The sequence below is a fragment of the Copidosoma floridanum genome, unplaced genomic scaffold (assembly GCF_036245765.1).
Source record: "Copidosoma floridanum isolate Cflo_tuat_1 unplaced genomic scaffold, Cflo_Japanese_pri ptg000019l, whole genome shotgun sequence".
NCBI lineage: Eukaryota > Metazoa > Arthropoda > Insecta > Hymenoptera > Encyrtidae > Copidosoma > Copidosoma floridanum.
This window is the reverse complement of record NW_028321896.1, coordinates 16446568-16467351: the sequence shown is the minus strand read 5'-3', so window position 1 is coordinate 16467351 and position 20784 is coordinate 16446568. Positions and strand designations below refer to the sequence as shown.

At 40.5% G+C, this 20784-nt stretch overlaps 1 protein-coding gene and 1 long non-coding RNA gene across 2 annotated transcripts in view; both read left to right on the top strand.

Annotated features, from left to right (window-relative positions):
• Positions 1-581: 581 nt before the first annotated feature.
• The window catches only part of Traf4 (TNF receptor associated factor 4), a 49764-nt gene continuing 29561 nt past the window's right edge, over positions 582-20784 (top strand). Inside the window, exon 1 of the mRNA XM_014348993.2 lies at positions 582-648. Coding sequence (XP_014204479.2) covers positions 595-648 — 54 coding nt within the window. The 5' untranslated portion in view covers positions 582-594. The remainder of the gene's footprint in view (positions 649-20784) is intronic.
• On the top strand, positions 8461-16973 carry LOC106636579 (uncharacterized). The gene is made up of 3 exons (XR_001338883.2): positions 8461-8645; positions 16289-16342; positions 16937-16973. It is a non-coding gene; the product is annotated as an uncharacterized LOC106636579 (long non-coding RNA).

Below are 20784 nucleotides of genomic sequence, written 5' to 3'. Positions count from 1 at the left end.
GATACACAAGTAGGTATACCCTCGTATAAATATATATACATACGTACTGTTGATGGCACACCTACTTACGCGTCAGGTGGAGCAGGAGACCCGGCGACGTGTATACGAGTCAGTCGACCTTACGTACCTATCGGACTCACAGCTCCACTTACCGATACTCGGTCTCGTTTTTTGCGCGCTTCGTGCAATCGGTGGGCTTAAATTTGGATGAGCCACTGTAGATCATCGATCGTTTTGTCGTTCATTGTGAAAGTGTCCCCCCGCGGGGGTGAAAACAGTGCGCGATCGTCAACAGATTGTCCCCAGAGATCGGTAAGAGAAAAAAAATCGGTTCTGCCTGCAGTCCACAGGGATCGATGGTGATTCAAGTTCTCGGTATTATTTTACACGTGTTGTCGCGCGGAAGTGCTCGCTGCAAACGTGAAGTATCGGCAAGCGATCGAATCTGTCGCTGACTGCACGCCTATATGTCCGTTAAAGTTAGCTGCGCGTCTTGATCGGTATATATCGAGTGAAGAGGAAGAGGTGTCGAGCGCAGCTCTTGAAGGAGCTCAGCACGCCCAAGGGAGAAGCCGAGGAGATAAAGGCGCACGCATGGCTCTCGAGCGAGCTTGCTGTCATGAAAGCACCACCTGGAACATGTTGCCGGTGAGTTTAACTTTTTATCCAAAATACATATATATATAAGTGCGTTAGCGTGAGTATGTACAACAAGAGAGAGAGTTTCGTTGCAACATGACGTTTTCTTCTTTTCCTTTTTTCGCAAAGGTGTATAATAAGTTTCTGTTACTGATGCGCGGTTGTACGCGTGTGTTGGTGTTTCGGGGAATACAATCGCAGGAAGGCGATGATGAGGCTTAACAGTAGCCTTGCGTTGCTCGACGACGGGAAGTGATGGGTGATTGTTTTGATGGATCGATTAAATGATTTATGTTTCTTTAACCTCCTTACCCTTCTCTTTAATAAATGGCGCGAATTTGTGACTGTGTTGCACCATATCTATCCACTAATCAGCACTTGGGTGTACACGCATTGTACGGTGTATATATGTATACAGCGGTGATGATAAAAACAACGTAAGGGAAAACACTCGTTCTCTCGTTGGGTTGACATTTGAGAGATGTCTTTCGTTGTTATTAAGATTATAGGGACGTGTGACGGAAGCAAACGAAACTGTGAAAAAATTTCTAGAAGTTATGTTTACTTGTACTAAATGTTATTTATTTTTTAATTTTAAGAAATTTTTACACTTAGCGGGTCACCCTCGTTAACTTTGCCCGATGATTGAACGAGTGATCAAAATGATTTTCTTTTTTTCTTTCATCGACCATATGGTGGTACATTTACTTTAGTCCCACCGAGTATAGTATTATTTCTACAACAAGCAAAAATATGAAAAGTCGACAGAACCCCCGTGTGCGCCGTCTCGCGTCTCATCGTGGCGCGAACAGTAAGCATCTCTCACTCGCTGAAATCGGATCACTTATTACGGGCGAACAAACCCTATGTACACGCGCACGTCGGCAAATCGAGTTAGCCTCGCAGCTGCGGCACACACACACCCCTAATCACACGCGCTCGCGGGCTCCGCTAATATAATTGCACAGCCGCGAGATTACACACGTGTATATAAATGTGTGTGTGTGCGTGTGTGTGCACGGCTGCACGCGTGCCCCATTATAATACGCACTACTGCCGATCTTGCATTTGTTAATCGCTTGATTAGCAGCTAATGCCTTTCTACGGACTATATTCTGGCGCGTGTGCTGTGTACGTACATACAGGATAACAGTTGCTATTAGTTTTTCTCCTCGTGCGTCTTTGCATTTTAAGCGTCGTGTGGGTGTAAGAACGTGTACCTACCTATATATTTCCGACAATGTGTACTGAAAGGTGATCTACAAGAGAAAAAAAAAAAAAAACCATACAAAAGATCGAACCCTTTCCATTGACTGCGTAATATTATATACATGTAGGGATATCGGAGCAAGCGTTCATTTGCCGATTTCCCGAGGAGCAAGGCGGGGACGACGGAAACCTGTTTTCTTGTATATAGGTACAGAGACAAGACGGAGAAGAATCGGACTGAGTAATCGCTCTGGGAAATTAGTCGATTCCAACGTCGAGCGCGACTCTGACGCTCGTAAATTTCTATGCGCACACGCGCTCAAACGGCAAAAGCTCGCTTGGGTTTTCTTTTGTATAAAGTATATGTACTTTTGACGCGTCCCTTTTTAACGGAGACATACAAGGAACGAGGACTATACATGTGGATAGGGTCGCTCTTTTCGCTTCCCCTCTCGTTTCACTGGGCTGTGTTGTCTTTAAAATGGTGATTCACGTAGTATTCAAAGCAATATCGTTTGTGCGACTGAAAATATATTAATCATTACCATCGTAACATTTGTCACAATTTTTCCATAGAGCAACTTATCTTCAACAAACGAATGTCTCATGCCAACACTGTAAGTTTTCGCGCCAATTGACATTGCCAAATGAGTGAATGGCCGATATTGTAACAATTGGGCAGTAGCTCAATTGTAGTTATTTACCAGTGGTTTGAAACACTCATTAATATTAACATTGAGCACGGGTGTATACGGCTTATCAGCACCTCGAATCATGGGATTCGAACAATGAAACAGATATGGGATCTCCCAAAAGAGCTCCTTCGCCCATTAACTCTTTGAATGGTAAGTATCCAAAAAAGACGGACACACGCCGTACGCGATGATTCAATTGTCAATTCTGGGCACGTCCATAGTAGAGCCAGTACAGTATACACAATATGCAAGATAAGTATTCATACGATTTGTTCATTGCATACATATGTATATACGTATATATATATATGTGCGTGCAAAGGCGTATACCTAAAATTTGAAAAACAAATTAAGGGAGCCAGATCGCGATGAGCGACCGATCACGGTGGCCTTTGCTCGTATATACATAACATTCATTCGTGCCCCCTCCCCTCCCATTTGGGTCCCTGATGAAAACAAAGTCTTATGTTAATGAGGGTAGGAGAGGGGGGGGGGACATAAGCAGGACATCCGGAGCCTCTATACTGACGCTTTTTCGGTGGCTTCTTTCGAAAGCTCGAGAATTCCGTACCGATGATATATTGCAGCTTAAAAGGTCTTTTCTCCGCTACGCTATTACCGAGAGAGGGGTTTATGAGGGCAGGGGGAGAGGGGGTATTTTTTTTTTGAAAATGATAAATCATCCCTGGAAATTTGAGAGACGTCAGTTGGACGTTCTTGTATTCCATTGAGTGAAATAATAGCCCTACTTTCTTGTGCTCAAATGTTTTTTTTTTTTTTTTTTTTCCACTTGGATGACCAGAGGTATCGGCTCCTCGCCTACTATAGGTACAGGGGTTTGTTTATAGGTACTTAAAAGTCACCGTCACGTAACCCACGGCGTACACAAAAATATCCACCCTTTTATATACTTGGTGCGGGCTATAAAGAATTTATTGGGTAAGTACTCACAGAAAGGATGAGATCTCGTATCTTACGATTTTTTCGACTGTAACTCCTTTTTTTTTTTCGTTTCGTTGAGTGTATCCTTCACTTGTTTGTATCTAGGATTTGAAGGACTTTCTCTCTCTGCGCGGGTGTGTGAGGATTGCGTATACCGCGTTCGCTCTTTTTTACTTTCGAAGGTGGGAATAAAAAAAAAATGTCTCTACGCTGGTTTTTACAATTTGGTTTTCGATCAAGTTTTTACTCACTAGGAATTCAACCAAACGAAACAATCGTGTGAAAGACGCGTTTCAAGACTTGAGGGTAAAAAGGCGGCATTTGCATGTAGGTAGGAGTTACACGAGCAGAAAGAGATAAAAAATGATAAGTGGAAGAAGAAAAAGAGGAATTCATGAGAAATTCTTGGTGTACGAGCGCGGAGGGATAAGCCGATAGCTGGAACTCGACTAATATGACTGTACTCTGTACTGTTGATGCGTGCGTGGAGGGACTTTTTTTTTTTTTTCTCTCCTTCGCACATTCCTCTTTCAATTTACATCAAGTTCACGCTCTCCCTCTCTATCCCTCCATACCCTCCGATTTTTCAAAAGAGCGATGATGGCCATTTGTCTCAGTAACGGATAACTGCGTTCACGATGTCGTGCATCATCTTTGTGCATATAGTATATACGCTTCCTCGTGAATGCGTAATTCGTTTTACATTGGCCATACTACTTGATGTTATTTTAATTGCTATCCCTCTTCTAATCGTAACCGATTTTATAAATTATTAATACTTTTTTTAATTTAATTAAATATAGTTTACATAGAGTTAACCAAATTTGCCGTTTGTATAACCCTGTAGCTTTTATTTTTCAGATAAAATTTTAAGTAATGTTCAAATAAACCATAACCTTCGTAGTGAAAAAAAAAACCTATTTTCCAACATCAGTATCGGCAAAAATGAGGTGTGGAATAAAGTATATATTATCTCGCCAACTATACCTCATGTGGCGTAAAGAAAATCTCCGATACGAATGTAGGCTACTCGTACGCAGTGCGGTGTATTATTTTCCTAGCCCAGCACTTAAATACATCTGTGTTTCTGTTGGTGTAAACATCGAGACCGTTCGAATGGGTACTTGCGGCTCACCACACCATGCTGCTGCAACGATTTCAAATCTCACTTTGAAAATATACGTTATTTTTTGAAAATAAATGTTTACGGTTATCTTTCATCTAATCTTGACATTATTCTAAAGATTTTATGTGGGTGGAAGTATCCAAATTTTTTCGTCCAAGATGGAAAATCTCATCTATTCCGTCCACCTTAATGACAAAGCCCGTTAAATTTCAAAATTGATTATTTATTCAAAACTCATGAATCGGACAAACTGAAAATTTCATAACAAGTCAATGATAACGTTTAAGTGATGTAAATCAAGTTCACTCTGATCCTTTGATTTTTATCCCACATAACTGTACTTTCATGATCGCTAATTGTTAAAATGATCAATAAATTTTTTTGTATTGGTATAGGGGGCCTCTTAGCCACTCTTGTGAATACAAACAATATTTTTTCCTTCACCCTACAGCAATCGGCCCCAAAACGCCATGAAAAATCTCATGAAAAATAACAAAAATAATTTTAAATACTACATTATAGAAATCTAATAACTTTACTTATCAAAATATAGCCTTTTTGGCAAAACTTTCCCAAATTACCTGTAATTAATCTGTTCATGATTTCTCGTGTGCACTGCACTTGGTCTGTCAATATAACACAATATACACCGAGAGAAAAAATATTTACCCGTATAGTTGCAATATAAACTATATTTTCTCAATACATATTATATTCATATTAAATGAGAAAATCTTTAGGAAATACATATATTATATGAGAAATGTTTTTTCTTTCTCCCTCTCGGTGATATGAAAATGCAAGCAAACGTGCGTAGGCTCGTGCGTAGCTATTAAAAAATGCCGATCCCGTTACTCCAGCGCCTCTGCAACACAAAGCGAACGTCAGCGAGATCGAGAGAAGAAGGCGATTTTTCACGCGACGCGCGGGGATATACATCCCGATTATCGTGTACGGGGAGCATCAGGAAAAATGGGGGCACACGCCGGAGCGCAAGAGGGCCGTTATTGTGCCGTTGCCATGCACAGCTGATGGGTCGGGGCTGCGATGGGGACGCACGCAGATGCAACGGGAGGACAGATGTTGCCGGTTCGGCGGAGGGAGAGAAAGAGAGCGAGTTGGAAACTCATAGCCATATAGAAACGCGTTACTTACGAGAAAAAAAAGCTTAAGGTGTTACCTTGGTATGCGCGAGTTGCCAAGCGTCAGTTCTTTCAAAACCCTACTTACCTGTACTTCCTCTAAAATTCTGGAATGAAAACTTCAGCAAAGACACTCTGCCATCCTTGCGAAGAGAAAAAGTACTCGAAGCGGGCAATGGGGAACGTCCCTTTTTTTTTTTTTTTACTCTACTCTCACTTTGTACCGAAAAGGCATGAAAGTGCCATATTAGTTACCTCATATTACTGATGGATTCAAATATGTCATTGAAGCCCAATTAAAAATAACAAATACACTCCAAATCTCACAACAAGCAACAAAAGACATATCTGTATTAATTATTTGTGCTGGCGGGTTTTCCGGAAGTGTATCACAAGGAGCAACTCTTTTGCAACAGGAACTGTATTTTCCTTCCTGTACGCGTAAACTAGAAATTTTTTCCTTTTTTTTCTTTCTGAAATCTAGTGCCGGTTAGCTAAGATCTCGGAATCGGCAACAGCACTATATAATATTCTCCTTTTAGGCTATAGTTGCGTATACACTGGAATGTAGCTGTCGCGATGTGTATAAAAGACCATGGGAAAACATACACTTACCTCCATTCATAATGTATAATGTACGCTTGTGCGTCTATGTACATGATGTAAATGCGTAAAATTTCGTAAATACCAAAGGAATCGAGAGTGCCATTTCACGTCGTACACGTATATAACGTATAAACTCTTGTGTGATATAATATATAATAATGTGTCGTACTTGGTAAATTGCAGGTGGGTTACACGGGTTCTTTCACTCGTTTCTTTTCCACATGCCGTTGTTCCGATGCGAGCGCATTGTTCTCTTCGCCCCCTATGCCCGCAATGGTGCGCCACCAAGGTTTTTATGGTCTCATTAGGCGCTCGTGTGATAATTTGATTCAATCAACGGATCTGATCTGTTTCAGAGTCGCGGTGTATAATTGCGTTTTTTTTTTTTTTCCCCATCCACGCGTCGTTGTTTCAACGTTTCAGCCAAGGTATTTGGCACGAGGTGATAACAACAAATTTCGATAATTTCACGTGCACGAAGCCTGTACGATGCTCCATTCTACTTAATTGATGGGAAAATCGATACACGGATCTCTACGAGTCTGAATGATCGATGAGAAAAAAAAATTAAGTTATAACTCATAAGTACCATAATATATATCGAGCAGATTGTTGATTCACAAGCATCACCAAGACTTGCTCGGGTTGGCTACACGCGCACCAGCCCGGTATAGGAAAATCAAATATGTATATAAGATTCGCGTGCAAGGATTAGCCTCCATCTCAATTTATATATACATGTGTGCTACAGATGCTAGTATGCACATACAAAGATGCAGCAATGCCTCCTTATTGTGTACACGAGAGATGAACTTTCACTATAACGCGAGAGAGTCCAGGGCCAGTCCAGATTTTCTTTGAACTTCATCGTGTTGTTGCCCGCTGTAGTTGTTCTGCTGGCAAATCTGGTGAAATTATTCAAATTCAAAATCTTTTTTTCATCCGCAGTTATGCGATACAGAAATGCGTGGATCAACTGTCACCCGTAACTTACGACCATACGTGGAAGATCAACGACAACGCGTTTTCAAGGGGGGCAACGATAAACCTCTCTCTCATTAGTACTTCGCGGGCGAGTTGGAAATCGTTTTCCACGTACCAACATTATACCGTCACTAGCTTCCTCGTCGACAGCTAAATCACTGTTACTCATCGAAGTGCAGTGTACAGGTGGTACTTCTCGACAATTAAAAAAAAACCACGCGATTCAACGATACTTGTTCGCTGCAACCGATCGAGGGACTTACGCTGTACAGGGGTGCATGGATATACGGAAAAACCGATCATACTAGAATACACGTGTATAAAACTGGGTGACGTACATTGGTCCATGTGACCGGTTCTCGGTGCGCGTACCGATCTTTCTCGTGCCTATCCATATAGGCGTACATCCTTGGGTTACAGGTTGGACGCGCGCGCGAGAGAAAGATATACCGGTTATGGAAGCATAAACGGAGATGTAAGTATACACGCGTAAAATGTACATATTATGTATACACGGCGTGTGTGTGTGTGTGCAATATATGTGCACAGGCGACAGGAGGGAGGCACGGTATATATTTGTGCACATGCATCGCGCGCGAGCGTGTATGTATATTTATAGACGCTCGGGGCTCTCGATTGCCGATCCTCATCAGTTGCTTAGCGCGAGCGCGCCGTTGCCGTCGTTTTCGCGAGAATATCGCGGGTTTATGCTTCTCGCGTCTCTACAAGTGTGATTTGCTATACATTATACCTACTCGTGAATTGTTATTCGAGTGCGTTATCGTGCACGGGTCGAGAGGTTCATTAAAGTTTTGTTACACTTTGACAGTGAGTTTTTTTTGTTGGCGAAAACGCGGTGGTTGTTGCACACGTGTATGATTATAGACGAGTCCCTCTACAGATACCAGTATCATATAGTTTTGAACGAAGGAGCGAAAAAAACATACCGATCATTTTCAACGTCATCTTTTTTTTTTTCTGTAACACATTTACATTAGATTTAGAAGAAAAAAAAGTCAAATGACTAAAATTTCACGCTTTAAAGCAATGTAAGAATCAGAGCAAAATAGTCATCGCCTTCTCGCGGAGTAGAAAACATTACCGCGATCGTTGAAAACACACTGCAGACGAGAGAGCGCGTATTCTTGTACATACGGCAAATGTGCAGCGCGTAAAACGCAAAATCCATATTCGATTAGCTCAAGGCCCCGAGAGAGGGGCAAGTTATGCAGATAAACAGCGAGCAAAGGCACATTATCACCGCTGAAACGTTATATTGCCACGAGCCACTGTACATATAAGGTACATATACATGTATTGTGCAATGCAAAGCTCACAGAAGCGTAAGCCGTGAAAAGCGCACTAGCTCCCTTTTCTTCTACTCGTACGTATATATGTGTACCATCCGTTTACCGACCGGATCTTAATTTTCATCAAAACGACTCTCCCTCCCCATGTGTGTAGGTATATACACGCACGTGTCCGAGGTATAGGAGAATTAACATTGAAAGGGGGGAGGAGATTTATTTGCACCGGAAATCGCAAACTCTGCGTTTGTATATTAACGAGCTCCTCGTATACGCATACGTATATTATATACATTACTTGACTGACACTCGTGCAATTGTTTTCAACATACTACTCTCACTATATCGCCGATACTTTTTTTTCCCTCTTTTATCGTATCCTTCTTCCGCCGTTGTCGCAGTGTTTTCTTCTTTGGGTACACAATATAATCTTGAGATGCTCGAGTCAACTGCTCATTAGTGATGGAATATTTTTGTCTCAAGATTATTGTTTGTAGTTTTTTATTGTTTTTATTTTTGTAAGGTAACAAATTGTTTTTCTACAACGTTAATCAATAAATTTGGTAAAAATCAAATTATTTAACTATAACTAACGTATCGTATGCGAGAAAAAAAACTATATACTTATAAAAGTTCAATCACCGTTATAGTCGACAGCTGCTTCCGTTTTTCCGTAAACCTATACAATTTGTACCCATTCAATTAAATCCGTGAAATGTAAGCAAACGGCGATGAACGGAATACCTTGCACCTTTTGATTTCTTGTTTTCGGCTCGAAAAACTTTGGTTTCCATACTTACTAGGATCAAAAATCTAATCCTCAACTTTTGAAACTCTTGTGCAAACGAATACAAGAGTACAAAAAAGAAAAGAAAAAAAAAAAAAAAAAATGGACGAGGAGAGAAAAATAAATAAAACGTCGCGGTGCACTGCACACCCCATATTACCGTGAATAACAATTCCTAGCCTGTTCCGCTCTCTCGAATCCCCCGCAGTGTCGGGGGATACATGCACATATGCATGTATATATTTATGCACCCGCACAGGCCATACAACACACGCACACACAAGTCGGTGACGACGCCAGCCGGGGGTTAATGCCTCGTGCACACCGTACATGTACGTATGAAATATTCATTATCCCGTAAGTACTCTGCTCTCCGCACCATATATATATATATATGCATACGCCAAGGGGCTCTCTAATTAAGCGCGTTTTAGCTCATACATGTGGGTATCAAAACTCTCTTCTCCCGTGTATGTATATTATATATTGTTTCGTGCGCGCACGCAGTACACATGCTCGACTGATGTATTTATAAATATGTACGTCGGCGTTTGTAGTGTTTATTTGAGAAATTGAGAAAAAAAAAAGAAAAAAAAAGAATCTTTGTCTATTAATATTATTAAGTATATGCCGTGAGTTTAGCTAATCGTGAAAATGTGCGGGGAAAGTTGCCGAGATGCGCTTTTGTGAGTCAATAGGAAAAAATTTGGTCAATTTTGAAGAACTCTCGAGTGAGTCGACAATACTGATATTGGCAAAAAAAATCTAATGAAATTTTTTTTTTTTTTTTTTTGCGCTCTTTATGTTTCATAAGTTTTGCAAGCTTCCAAAAGAGAAAAAAAAAGGCACCTTACCGTCTGTTTGGCAAATTTTAATTTTGTTTTTTTTTCTCGCTTTTTTTTTCATACGAGTACATTCAACAAGTAGGTTCCTACATGCGTGCAAACATAACGATAAGGCGCGCGAGTATACGGTACATATTATATTATGTGCCTGCAAAGTCACGGTACCATCAAGATCTGCATCACCTAATGTACACGTATACGGGCTAATCGTTAAGCTGTTATTATCCATATATGCCTACACATTGCACTCGCAAGTGTATTGTATACCTATAAGGTAATTTGTGCATTCCTTTATTGTTGATGGGTGTATGCCTACCCATACTTAGTGTAGACCATAAGGGGCAGATGCACGCGTGCCGGCGCGCCGTGGCAGGAAGTTCAATTTTGTGTGCCGGCGCGTGCCATAATATATACACGTACCTTACACTCCTTACACCTATATACCTATACACCGACACACGTACAAATGAGATATATTATGTATACGTAGGCCCTCCAGGCGAGCGGCGGCAGCTGATGACCACCACCGTCTGGCAATAGAACGCATCGTCGGAGGGATTCCACAAAATAGTACGTACACCGTGTACATATTATAATGGTGTAGACACGGATGAGGGGAAAAAGAAAAAGAAAAAAAGAGAGTCTAGTGGCATGAATATACAATATATATATATATATATATATTGTTGCCCGTAAAGGAGAGACGGACAAACTCACGTTGTATAAGTAGAGAGGGGTATTGTTGAGTTTTGCGAAAAAAAAAAAAAGTATATAGAAGAAGAAACAGAAGGTGTGCGTATTATAATAACATAATACTTCACAGTTCACAGAGCTCAAATAAGTAGTGTATGAAAAAAAAAAAAAAAAAAAAAAAAAAAAAAAAAAAAAAAAAAAAAAAAAAGATGCTGGCGAGCGCTTGCGCCGGGTGCTTCATGCAGGGGAGGAACAAGAATAGCCTTGACGCCGAAATGGCAGGACACCACAGCCACAGCCATCGGCAACAACAACAGCATGTCAAACACGAAGAACAAAATAAGGAGCCGGAGGCTAGTGATGAAAATCGGCATGGTATCAGGGTATGTTTTCTTTTCTTTCTTTTCTTTCTTTCTTTTTTTTCCATCACCGGTTATGATAAACTTTACGATTCAATCGTCATTGGGTGATATCGTCGCTATATAGATCGCTTACATTGTTTTTTTCCATGACAAAATCCTGTCTTAGATTTTTTTGTGCAGTTGAAATTTCTTTGTCACGACGGAATACAATGAATACACACAGATAGAGAGAGAGAGAGAGAGTACCGCCGTAAGAATAATCATTGCTCGAGAAACCCTACATTCAAGCCCAAAAGAGAGACCCACATGGACCCGTAACAAAAAAAAAAAAAAAAAAAAAAAAAACGTATTAAATCCCTACGCGCATCGTTTCCTCCGAAAACCCATCATCCCTTCCGAGTGAGGGCAACATCCTCGAGCAGCGGCCAAGGGGGGGGGGAGAAGAAAAAAAGGGAGAGCACGCGTCCATCCGCCCTCGTTCACGCTCGGCTCGGTTTTCAACTTTCCATGTGTACGCAGGCGGTATAAGGTACGTATAAGTGCATGTGGCACACTATATTATATGCACAAGCATCAGACTGATTCGGTTGTACTGGACCATTAAGTCTAGTATATACGGGGCATCCGCTTGCATCGACTGTCTTTCTTTCTTTCTTTTTTTCTCTCGTAGGTACGCTGTTGTGTTTAAATTTCATATTTTTTTTTTTTTTTTTTTTTTTTAATGCGGGTGATTGAAGCAAAGAACCGTTACGCGCCGCGCTGTATGAGGGTGGAATGGATGGAAACCTTATCTATGGATGAACGTGTGTGTGTATGTAAGTAGGTGCTCGGTCACGTTTTTCATTCTTTCCTTCTGACGTACACTTTGGACGCGTTAACTGTATAGGTATGGCTTTTCCCTTTGTATCAATATTATATACATATATTCGTCGTCCTCTAATCCAACAGTGTCAAAGGGATGTATACGCGCTCACGCGTGAATGGTTCACACACTTTCGACCCAAAGATTAAGATCGGTCTTTGTTGCTGTTCATTTTTTTCACTTCCCCTCCCCTTTATGCACAGCTCTTTTGATTATCGGTTGGGAGAAATGTGTTGCATAACAGATCGTGCATCGAAAGTATACGGATGCTGCAACGCGAGAGCTTTTTTTTCAATTCCCTCCTTCCTCCACATCTATGGCACCGAAAAAAAAAAATAAATAAATAAAAATACAAAAAAGTATTTGTAACCGCGAGTTTGCACCTCCGACTGTATAGCTACATCAGGAGAAAAAAAAAAAAAAAAAAAACGGCACACTGCGCTGCGCATATACATTAATAGGCATTTTCTCGATCCGTGAGAACATTTGCCGAGAGAATCGCGAGCCCAGCAGGGACGAGAGTGCATCATCGAGCGTCTGGACGACACGTGCGACCGTGTATACATATACTTGAAAGAAAAAAAAAAGAAAAAAAAACTGGATGGCTCATTCGACGAGATGATGGAAGGAGAGCTTACTCCTTCGTGCGTTTGCTTTTTGCCACGAGGGGACTTTGACCGGGAGCCTCGGTTTTTGCATCCATAAGACAGGCTACTTGCACTTGCGCAATGTATAGTATATACCTAATACACACTTAGCACAAGCTGCAGGATCGTTACTTCAGAGCCGATAATTGCCAAGTGGTTTTGAAATTTATGAGCGTTTCTCTATGTTCTCTATAACGTGCGCGTTGCACACGGCCTGTGCGTCCTTTTTTGCACCGCGCTATCTTCACTCGTCGAAGAAATCAACTTGTCGCCCATTAGATGGTTATACGTTCGACCTCGTTGCACTTTTAATTGTGGGAACGGATAGCCATCCTCCAACGGCCGCTGCTTTCATAGGAAAAATAATCATCATTGTACTTTGTAACTTTTTTTTTTCATTTTTATTTTGTGACATTCAGCATCTTTCGCTTTCATTGGATGCTTCGTGTACCAGATGATTTTTTGTTTTACAGATAAAGCATTCGAGTGCTATAGTTGTCTATGTATTCCCGTCAACTGTATACAACTTTCTGGTTTCTGGACAAACTCACCGCGCGCCGATATGGTGGAAAAAAAAAAAAAAAACAAATCCTCAGCCGCCACACTCTTAAGGACCTCGAATGTTCTCAAATAACGCGACAGTAGCTGGATTCCCTCGGCAACGGCACTTTCGGCACCTCGAGAGAGCATACGTATGTATACACAGTAGGCGTTTTTAGGGGCGCACTCGCCAAGGAGGAGAGATTTATCTTTCCTCGTTGCACGTGCAACGGAGGACGCACTACACAAGGGATCCCCGGAATTCGAAGGAGTCGTACTCGTGTGCAGGAGGGGAGGAGGATACGCCTCTACATCGGACCATACTCTTGAAAATCGGTCGCGCGCCGAGGATACATGCAGGGGCCCTCCGAACAAGGATCGATTTATCCTATCCTGCGGATAATGACGCTTGGATATACAATACCTATATACGTATAGAACACGCGGGCACGAGAGAGAGGGAGGCAGCTGCTCGGCACGCGCGTCGGTGACAGCTGCCGCGCGCTTCCTTTCAAGAGCACACCCAGCCACAACCAGGTGTGTGGCGTCGGCGACGGTGGTGGCTGTTGCCGATGCATGTATATACACACATAGGGGGGGCTCCCGGTCTATATGTACAAGAGGCCCATCGTGCAGGAAAGCAGAGCGAGAAAAATATAAAAAGGCCATATCTCCTCTTGATACGGACAAAATATACTTACCCGTGACTGCAAGGATATAGATTTAATGTCTTATCCGTACGAGGGGACGAGAGAGGAGACGTGGCCTTTTTAGGCCCTTATCGTCCGGTCCCTCGGGACACAACCCATCACGAGATAAGCGGCTTTTCCTTTCAAAATACACACCACATTTTACGGACTGGGCCATATACGCGTACTCACCCGGCAGATTAGCTCTTGGCAAAAGCAATCGAGGGACGTTTAAACATTTTAACAGATCCAACGCGCGCCTATTGTATTATTTACGTTTGCGACGACGACGAGAACGTCCCTGCGATAATACTTGACGTTCCTAATCGGCAAGGAAAGAACATCACCTTGTGCAAACTGTCGTGTCACATGTATTTTGGACAAACCCAAAGAACTAACATCTCGATGAGCGATTCGACGTTACATTTAGAAGAAAACAAATATAATGTTTGCTAGAAAACGAGGAACTAAGTATTGCGGTGTTTGCTTTCGAAGCGAGGCCAGCAATCTCGTGAAATCGGGTCAGAGAAAACTCAAAAAGTCTCCCCTTGCATCGGGTCTTGGAGAAGCAAAAAAGTGAAAAGCAGGACAATTAACATTGTCCCCTCTTGGTTCATATACGCCTATTAACGCTCGAGCGGAAAGTGAGGTCGCACGCGATGGGCGCTCCGTCGCGTTAGATGGGGTGTATATTTGCACTTGGGTAGGTGCTTGCGTGCCGATAAGCGCAAGTATATGTAAGGGCCGCCGCGATCTCCTCCTCCGGCCGTGTCCCATCCAATTAGGAAATCCAATATTGCCACTTGGCGTGACGCTTCAATGCTCTCGATAAATAAAGTAGCTCAGCAAAATCTGCATGTATATTATGTATGTGTGTGTGTGTAGAGATACGCAAAACCTTGCGATGGGTACATGTATGCGCGTATAATACATTTACAGTGGTGCTGATGTCATTGGCGTGTTTTACACGGTATGGAAAAACGCCGTTGGACAGATACCTGTTACTTTTACCGTACGGCCGGTCATTAGATTGATGCGCCTGACAAATGGAACACATCGACAGATATACATACCTGTTCATCGATGCTCAATCCGCTTACTTACTTACTTGGAATATGCACACGTGTACATTGGTGTGAATGTGTACAGTCAACCGTATAACCTGCATTTTCAGACTGCGCATCCATTGTTTTCGCGTTACTTGGGAATTTAAGAGTTCAGCTTGAATCGTTCCATGTATATAAAGAAATGGAATATTTTTAAAATTTTTCGGTGTGAAACCTTGTCCATTTTTTTTTTTTTTTTTTAACCAAATTTTCTGGATTGGAAACCTTACGATTGAAAACATAGCTGTGTCTAGGAAAACATAGCTCAGACTATGCTTATTTTATAGGAAAAATAATTTTTAAATATCTTAAAACAAGGCACTTACACGTATTAATTCCAGCTCACAAAAATAAAAATACTAACATTAGAGATGGAAACTTTTTTGGTTATTTATTTTTATTTGAACCAATTATCCAAGTACAGTATTTGGATTCCGTTGTATATGGTTGAATCGCTGTATAATTGCAAGATACCATCCTTCAAACACATTTATGATAATTATTGTATCAAACATACGTGCATGTTTTTAGATCGTTCAAAAAAAAAGAAAAAAAAAGAAAAAAAACAAGTTAATTAGGTAAACTTATCAGTGATGATAAGTGGCCAACGTTGCTTAGCAACAATAATTTGGTTTGGCCTAGCGACCCCAGAGGTGCCCCGTGGAACTCTCATGCTACTGGAAAATACAAATTTACATCATTTGTATTAAAGAAATTCGTAGTTATAGATAGTTGAGCCGAATACAATATATTTTTCACATTATCAGCGCAGTAAAAGATAATTAATAGGTCATAAGCTATTATATCTCTTTCATTTTTTAAATATTCTATTCCATGTTCAAATGCATTAACAGTTTATAACGCCAGCAACTATTTAACAGTATCGACTTCAGTTCTTTATTTGCCTTCGGTAAAAGAAACTGAATAATACTGTGTGGAAAAAACGTCAAAGTTTTATAAATATAATACTTAAATTATTTACTCAAATAAATGTGTGTGTTTGTCTAACTTAAAAATCATAAAAAAAGAAAACACCTATTATTCAACAAAGAGTCTTTATAAAAGTTTATGACACAATTAGCCTTACGGAAAAATGTACCTCAACAGACGATTGAAAAAATCACCAATTCAACCTCACGATCAGAAGTCTGGAAACTACAGGTGAGTTTTAGTCTTGATAATGGACAAAAATCGTATTTTTATACATTCATCCCGTCAAAATTCAAATCAGATAATTACATTTTTCAATTTTTTATCTATTAAAAAATTCTTTTACCTTTTAAATCATCATGCCTATCTGCAATAAGTAGTTTTCCCGCGTTCACTAGAACTTTCATACGAATTGTAACATAAAACTTTCAGTTTTTTCTAGACCTATGTGGTCAATGATCATTAATGACTTAACTTATGTTTTTCCTAATGTACAATACGAAAACTTTGACACTCTGTCAAAACAATTCGTATGGATTTTCCAAAACGCCATATGCATGCAGATAAAAGCTGCATGAACATACACAAATCCATATTGGATTTTACTAGATAATAGATTTAGAAGCAACGATAACGACATTATTCGATCCAACTCTTCGAATAATAAATGAATGTGCTATTTCATTTGTACCCAATTTACTTTTTTTTTAAACTATACTATAATAGATCATGCAATAGTACCATTCTGAAACACAATTAGCGTTTAGTCACGTAAGAAAATCACGAATAAAATAGTAAAAATTGCTTGTACTTTATGTCAAACAGATAACATACTAACAACCGTCTCATCTCATCAAACTGGAGCAGATATACTTAAACTCAAAAAAAACCGTCAGGCATAACAACAAGAAAGCTACTACTAAGTGGATTAAATCGTAGCCATGTTAATTTCTGTAGTATGTCATTCACAAATATGGCAGAAGGAGGCAGTTTACAATATTGTAGCCCCACGCCTGCAAAGTGGGTTCGATGTATTTTGTTAACAAATCACGTCTTACGAGGCACAAGTTAACTCATACGGGTGAGAGGCCTCACACCTGCCAAGTATGTTCGATGAGTTTCGTCCAAAAATCACATCTTACAAGGCACGAGATGACTCACACGGATGAGGGGCCCCACACCTGCCAAGTGTGTTCGATGAGTTTCATTAAAAAATCAGATCTTACGAGGCACGAGATGACTCACACAGGTGAGAAGCCCCACACCTGTAAAGTGTGCTCTAAAAGATTTTATCAGAAGTATAATCTTAGGACACATGAAAAAACTCACACGGATGAGAGGCCCTACACCTGCCAAGTGTGTTCGATGAGTTTTACTAAAAAATCAGCTCTTACGAGGCACGAGAAAACTCACACGGGAGAGAAGCCCCACGCCTGCCAAGTGTGTTCGATGAGATTTACTAAAAAATCAGCTCTTACGAGGCACGAGATGACTCACACGGGAGAGAAGCCCCACGCCTGCCAAGTGTGTTCTAAAAGATTTGCTCAGAAATGTAATCTTAGAACACACGAAAAAACTCACACGGGAGAGAAGCCCCACGTGTGCCAAGTGTGTTCGATGAGTTTTGCTAAAAAATCAGATCTTACGAGGCACGAGATGGCTCATACGGGTGAGAGGCCCCACACCTGCCAAGTGTGTTCGATGAGTTTCATTAAAAAATCAGCTCTTACGAGGCACGAGAAAACTCACACGGGAGAGAAGCCCCACGCCTGCCAAGTGTGTTCGATGAGATTTACTAAAAAATCAGCTCTTACGAGGCACGAGATGACTCACACGGGAGAGAAGCCCCACGCCTGCCAAGTGTGTTCGATGAGATTTACTAAAAAATCAGCTCTTACGAGGCACGAGATGACTCACACGGGAGAGAAGCCCCACGCCTGCCAAGTGTGTTCTAAAAGATTTGCTCAGAAATGTAATCTTAGAACACACGAAAAAACTCACACGGGAGAGAAGCCCCACGTGTGCCAAGTGTGTTCGATGAGTTTTGCTAAAAAATCAGATCTTACAAGGCACGAGATGGCTCATACGGGTGACAGGCCCCACACCTGCCAAGTGTGTTCGATGAGTTTCATTAAAAAATCAGCTCTTACGAGGCACGAGATGTCTCACACGGGAGAGAAGCCCCACGCCTGCCAAGTGTGTTCTAAAAGATTTGCTCACAAATGTAATCTTAGAACACATGAAAAAACTCACACTGGTGAGAAGCCATACGCCTGCCGAGTGTGTTCTAAAAGATTTGCTCAGAAATGTAATCTTAGAACACACGAGAAAACTCACACGGGTGAGAAGCCTCACACCTGCCAAGTGTGTTTGATGAGTTTTACTAAAAAATCATGTCTTACGAGGCACGAGGTAACTCACACGGAAGAGAAGCCCCACGTGTGCCAAGTGTGTTCGATGAGTTTTGCTAAAAAATCCAATCTTAAGGCACACAAAAAAACACATACGGGAGAGGAGCCCCATTCCCACGCCTACAAGTGCTAAATGTGTTTGCAAAGTGTCACTTTATAAGCTGATTGAACCTCACACGAGCTGAGTTACATGGAAAATTCGCTAAATACTAGTGCTATGTTGTCCTCGTTATCCAGTACTTTCAAACGCAATATTTAATAACCATTGTGTGTGTGAGTTACGTAAGCTATTTTTTGACTAAAATTTCAATTTTTAGTTAGTTTTTGTGCATCAATGTTCGAATACAAGTGTCTAAAATTATTACTATAGTTTGCATAAACACTTATTTGTAGACTGTCAACAATAGTGCTTGATTCTAATATTGTGTGCAAAGTAATATTTACGTGCTGTGTACTGTACCTAATGTGAAGGATCATTTAGAAAATTTTAGAGCTGCCAGAGAAATGGTGAAAATGCATGTATAGATCAACTTCGTGGGGCTGGCAAATTCTTTGTATGTATATTTTCCATTATTGTATGTTGTGAGGTACTTTCATAATCGGAATGATGCCAAAAACTCTTCAACATTAGATCTTGGCAAACCAAGTGTCAAAAGTGCGCAATTATCTTTACTGTGCGATTGCTTTTATTGATATTTTTTTTTTAACTTCTCGCTTAAGTTAAGTAGTGATGAATATTTTTTTAGTGCTCCATACACTTTTATTTTTAGTGAAATGGTAACTTTGTAATGGTACAGAAAAAATATACGTTTTATTTTACAACTTTTCTCTATTACATACAGGCATAAAATGTAAAGTGTACACGTTACAATAAAAAAAAAAAAATTGATTTGTATTTTTAAATTTCATTAGCATAAAGAAATTTGTAAAAATAAATAAAAGTAATTTAAAAAAATCCAGTTTCTCGTTAAGATCTATGATTTTCCCGTTCACTATACAGGCGTATAAAGACGTCAACTTTAGAAATTACATCAAGAAAAAAAAAATTTTGCATATAACTGTGCATATACTTATACATACCTTATCATCTGTTGTAATTCGATGATATCCTGGTACTTTTTACTTTTTCCAACCTTATTTTCACTGTTTTAGACACAAAAAACTCGAGGTACCGTGAAAATAGAGTAAACGGCTATGTTTGCAACAAAAAATGACTGATCGGGACAGTAAAAATTAGCGTGCAGTAAACTGCGGTTAACAATACTTGCACGACGAAGTAACATCAGTTAATCATGCAAAAATATTTATAATTCTTAATTTTGATAAATTTTGAAACCGTGAGACTGTGGTGCACGAAAACAAAGCAACCCACCAAATTTCAGATCGATTTGCAACACCAATCTTTTTAGGATAATCAATGTACTTGATTACGAATGTATGTACACCATGATTAATTTGAACTACACATACCGATTTATTTTTCACGCCCAATACATACACTGCTCATGTGCAGTTACAGTTTTTGCTATTACGTAGAAAAAAAAAAAAAAAAAAAAAAAAACACTCTCGCGGAGTGTTCATGCCGAATAAGAAAGACCAACGTGCCACGTATACTCTCGCGATCGAAAGGAAAAGAAAAATTTTCTCCACCGTAATACTTAATACCCAACAACGCAATAATAATTTCACTCTCCGGGCTCTCGCTCACGAGTACGTTCTGTACACCGCATACCCGTAATATCGTTTTACCGTGTGCTTACTCGATTTTTCCCCGCCCACGTATATATATATAAGGTACAACATCGGTTATTAACCAACTTGTGTTACTTTCTCTGTCTCTCGATCCAACACGCAAGACACTCGCCATATACGCAAAAGTCAACGCGCTCGTTCCACCTCCGATTTTCCAGCCAAGTACAACATACAGCGAAAAAATCTGAAATCTCGAAGCCAGGGAGCGCCGTTGGCGATTTTCCCCATTTTCTTAATCCGTGCCGTTTACGGTACACACGCTCGGGCGCTTATCCGAAAATTTCATCAGTCCAACCAAGCGAGCCGCGGATCTTCTTATACCCGCGCAAGGTTTCCAACCGCACGCGAGCTGTTAACTCAATTATCGAACCAACCCCCCCCCCTCCTCCGTGTATAATATGATTTATTTTTATAGTTTAGGGCTCACTTTGGTGCGAAATTATAATCATGCGTAATTAAGAGGATCACCGGGTTTGATCGAAGGGAAAAAAGTTGCTCGCGGCTTTATAC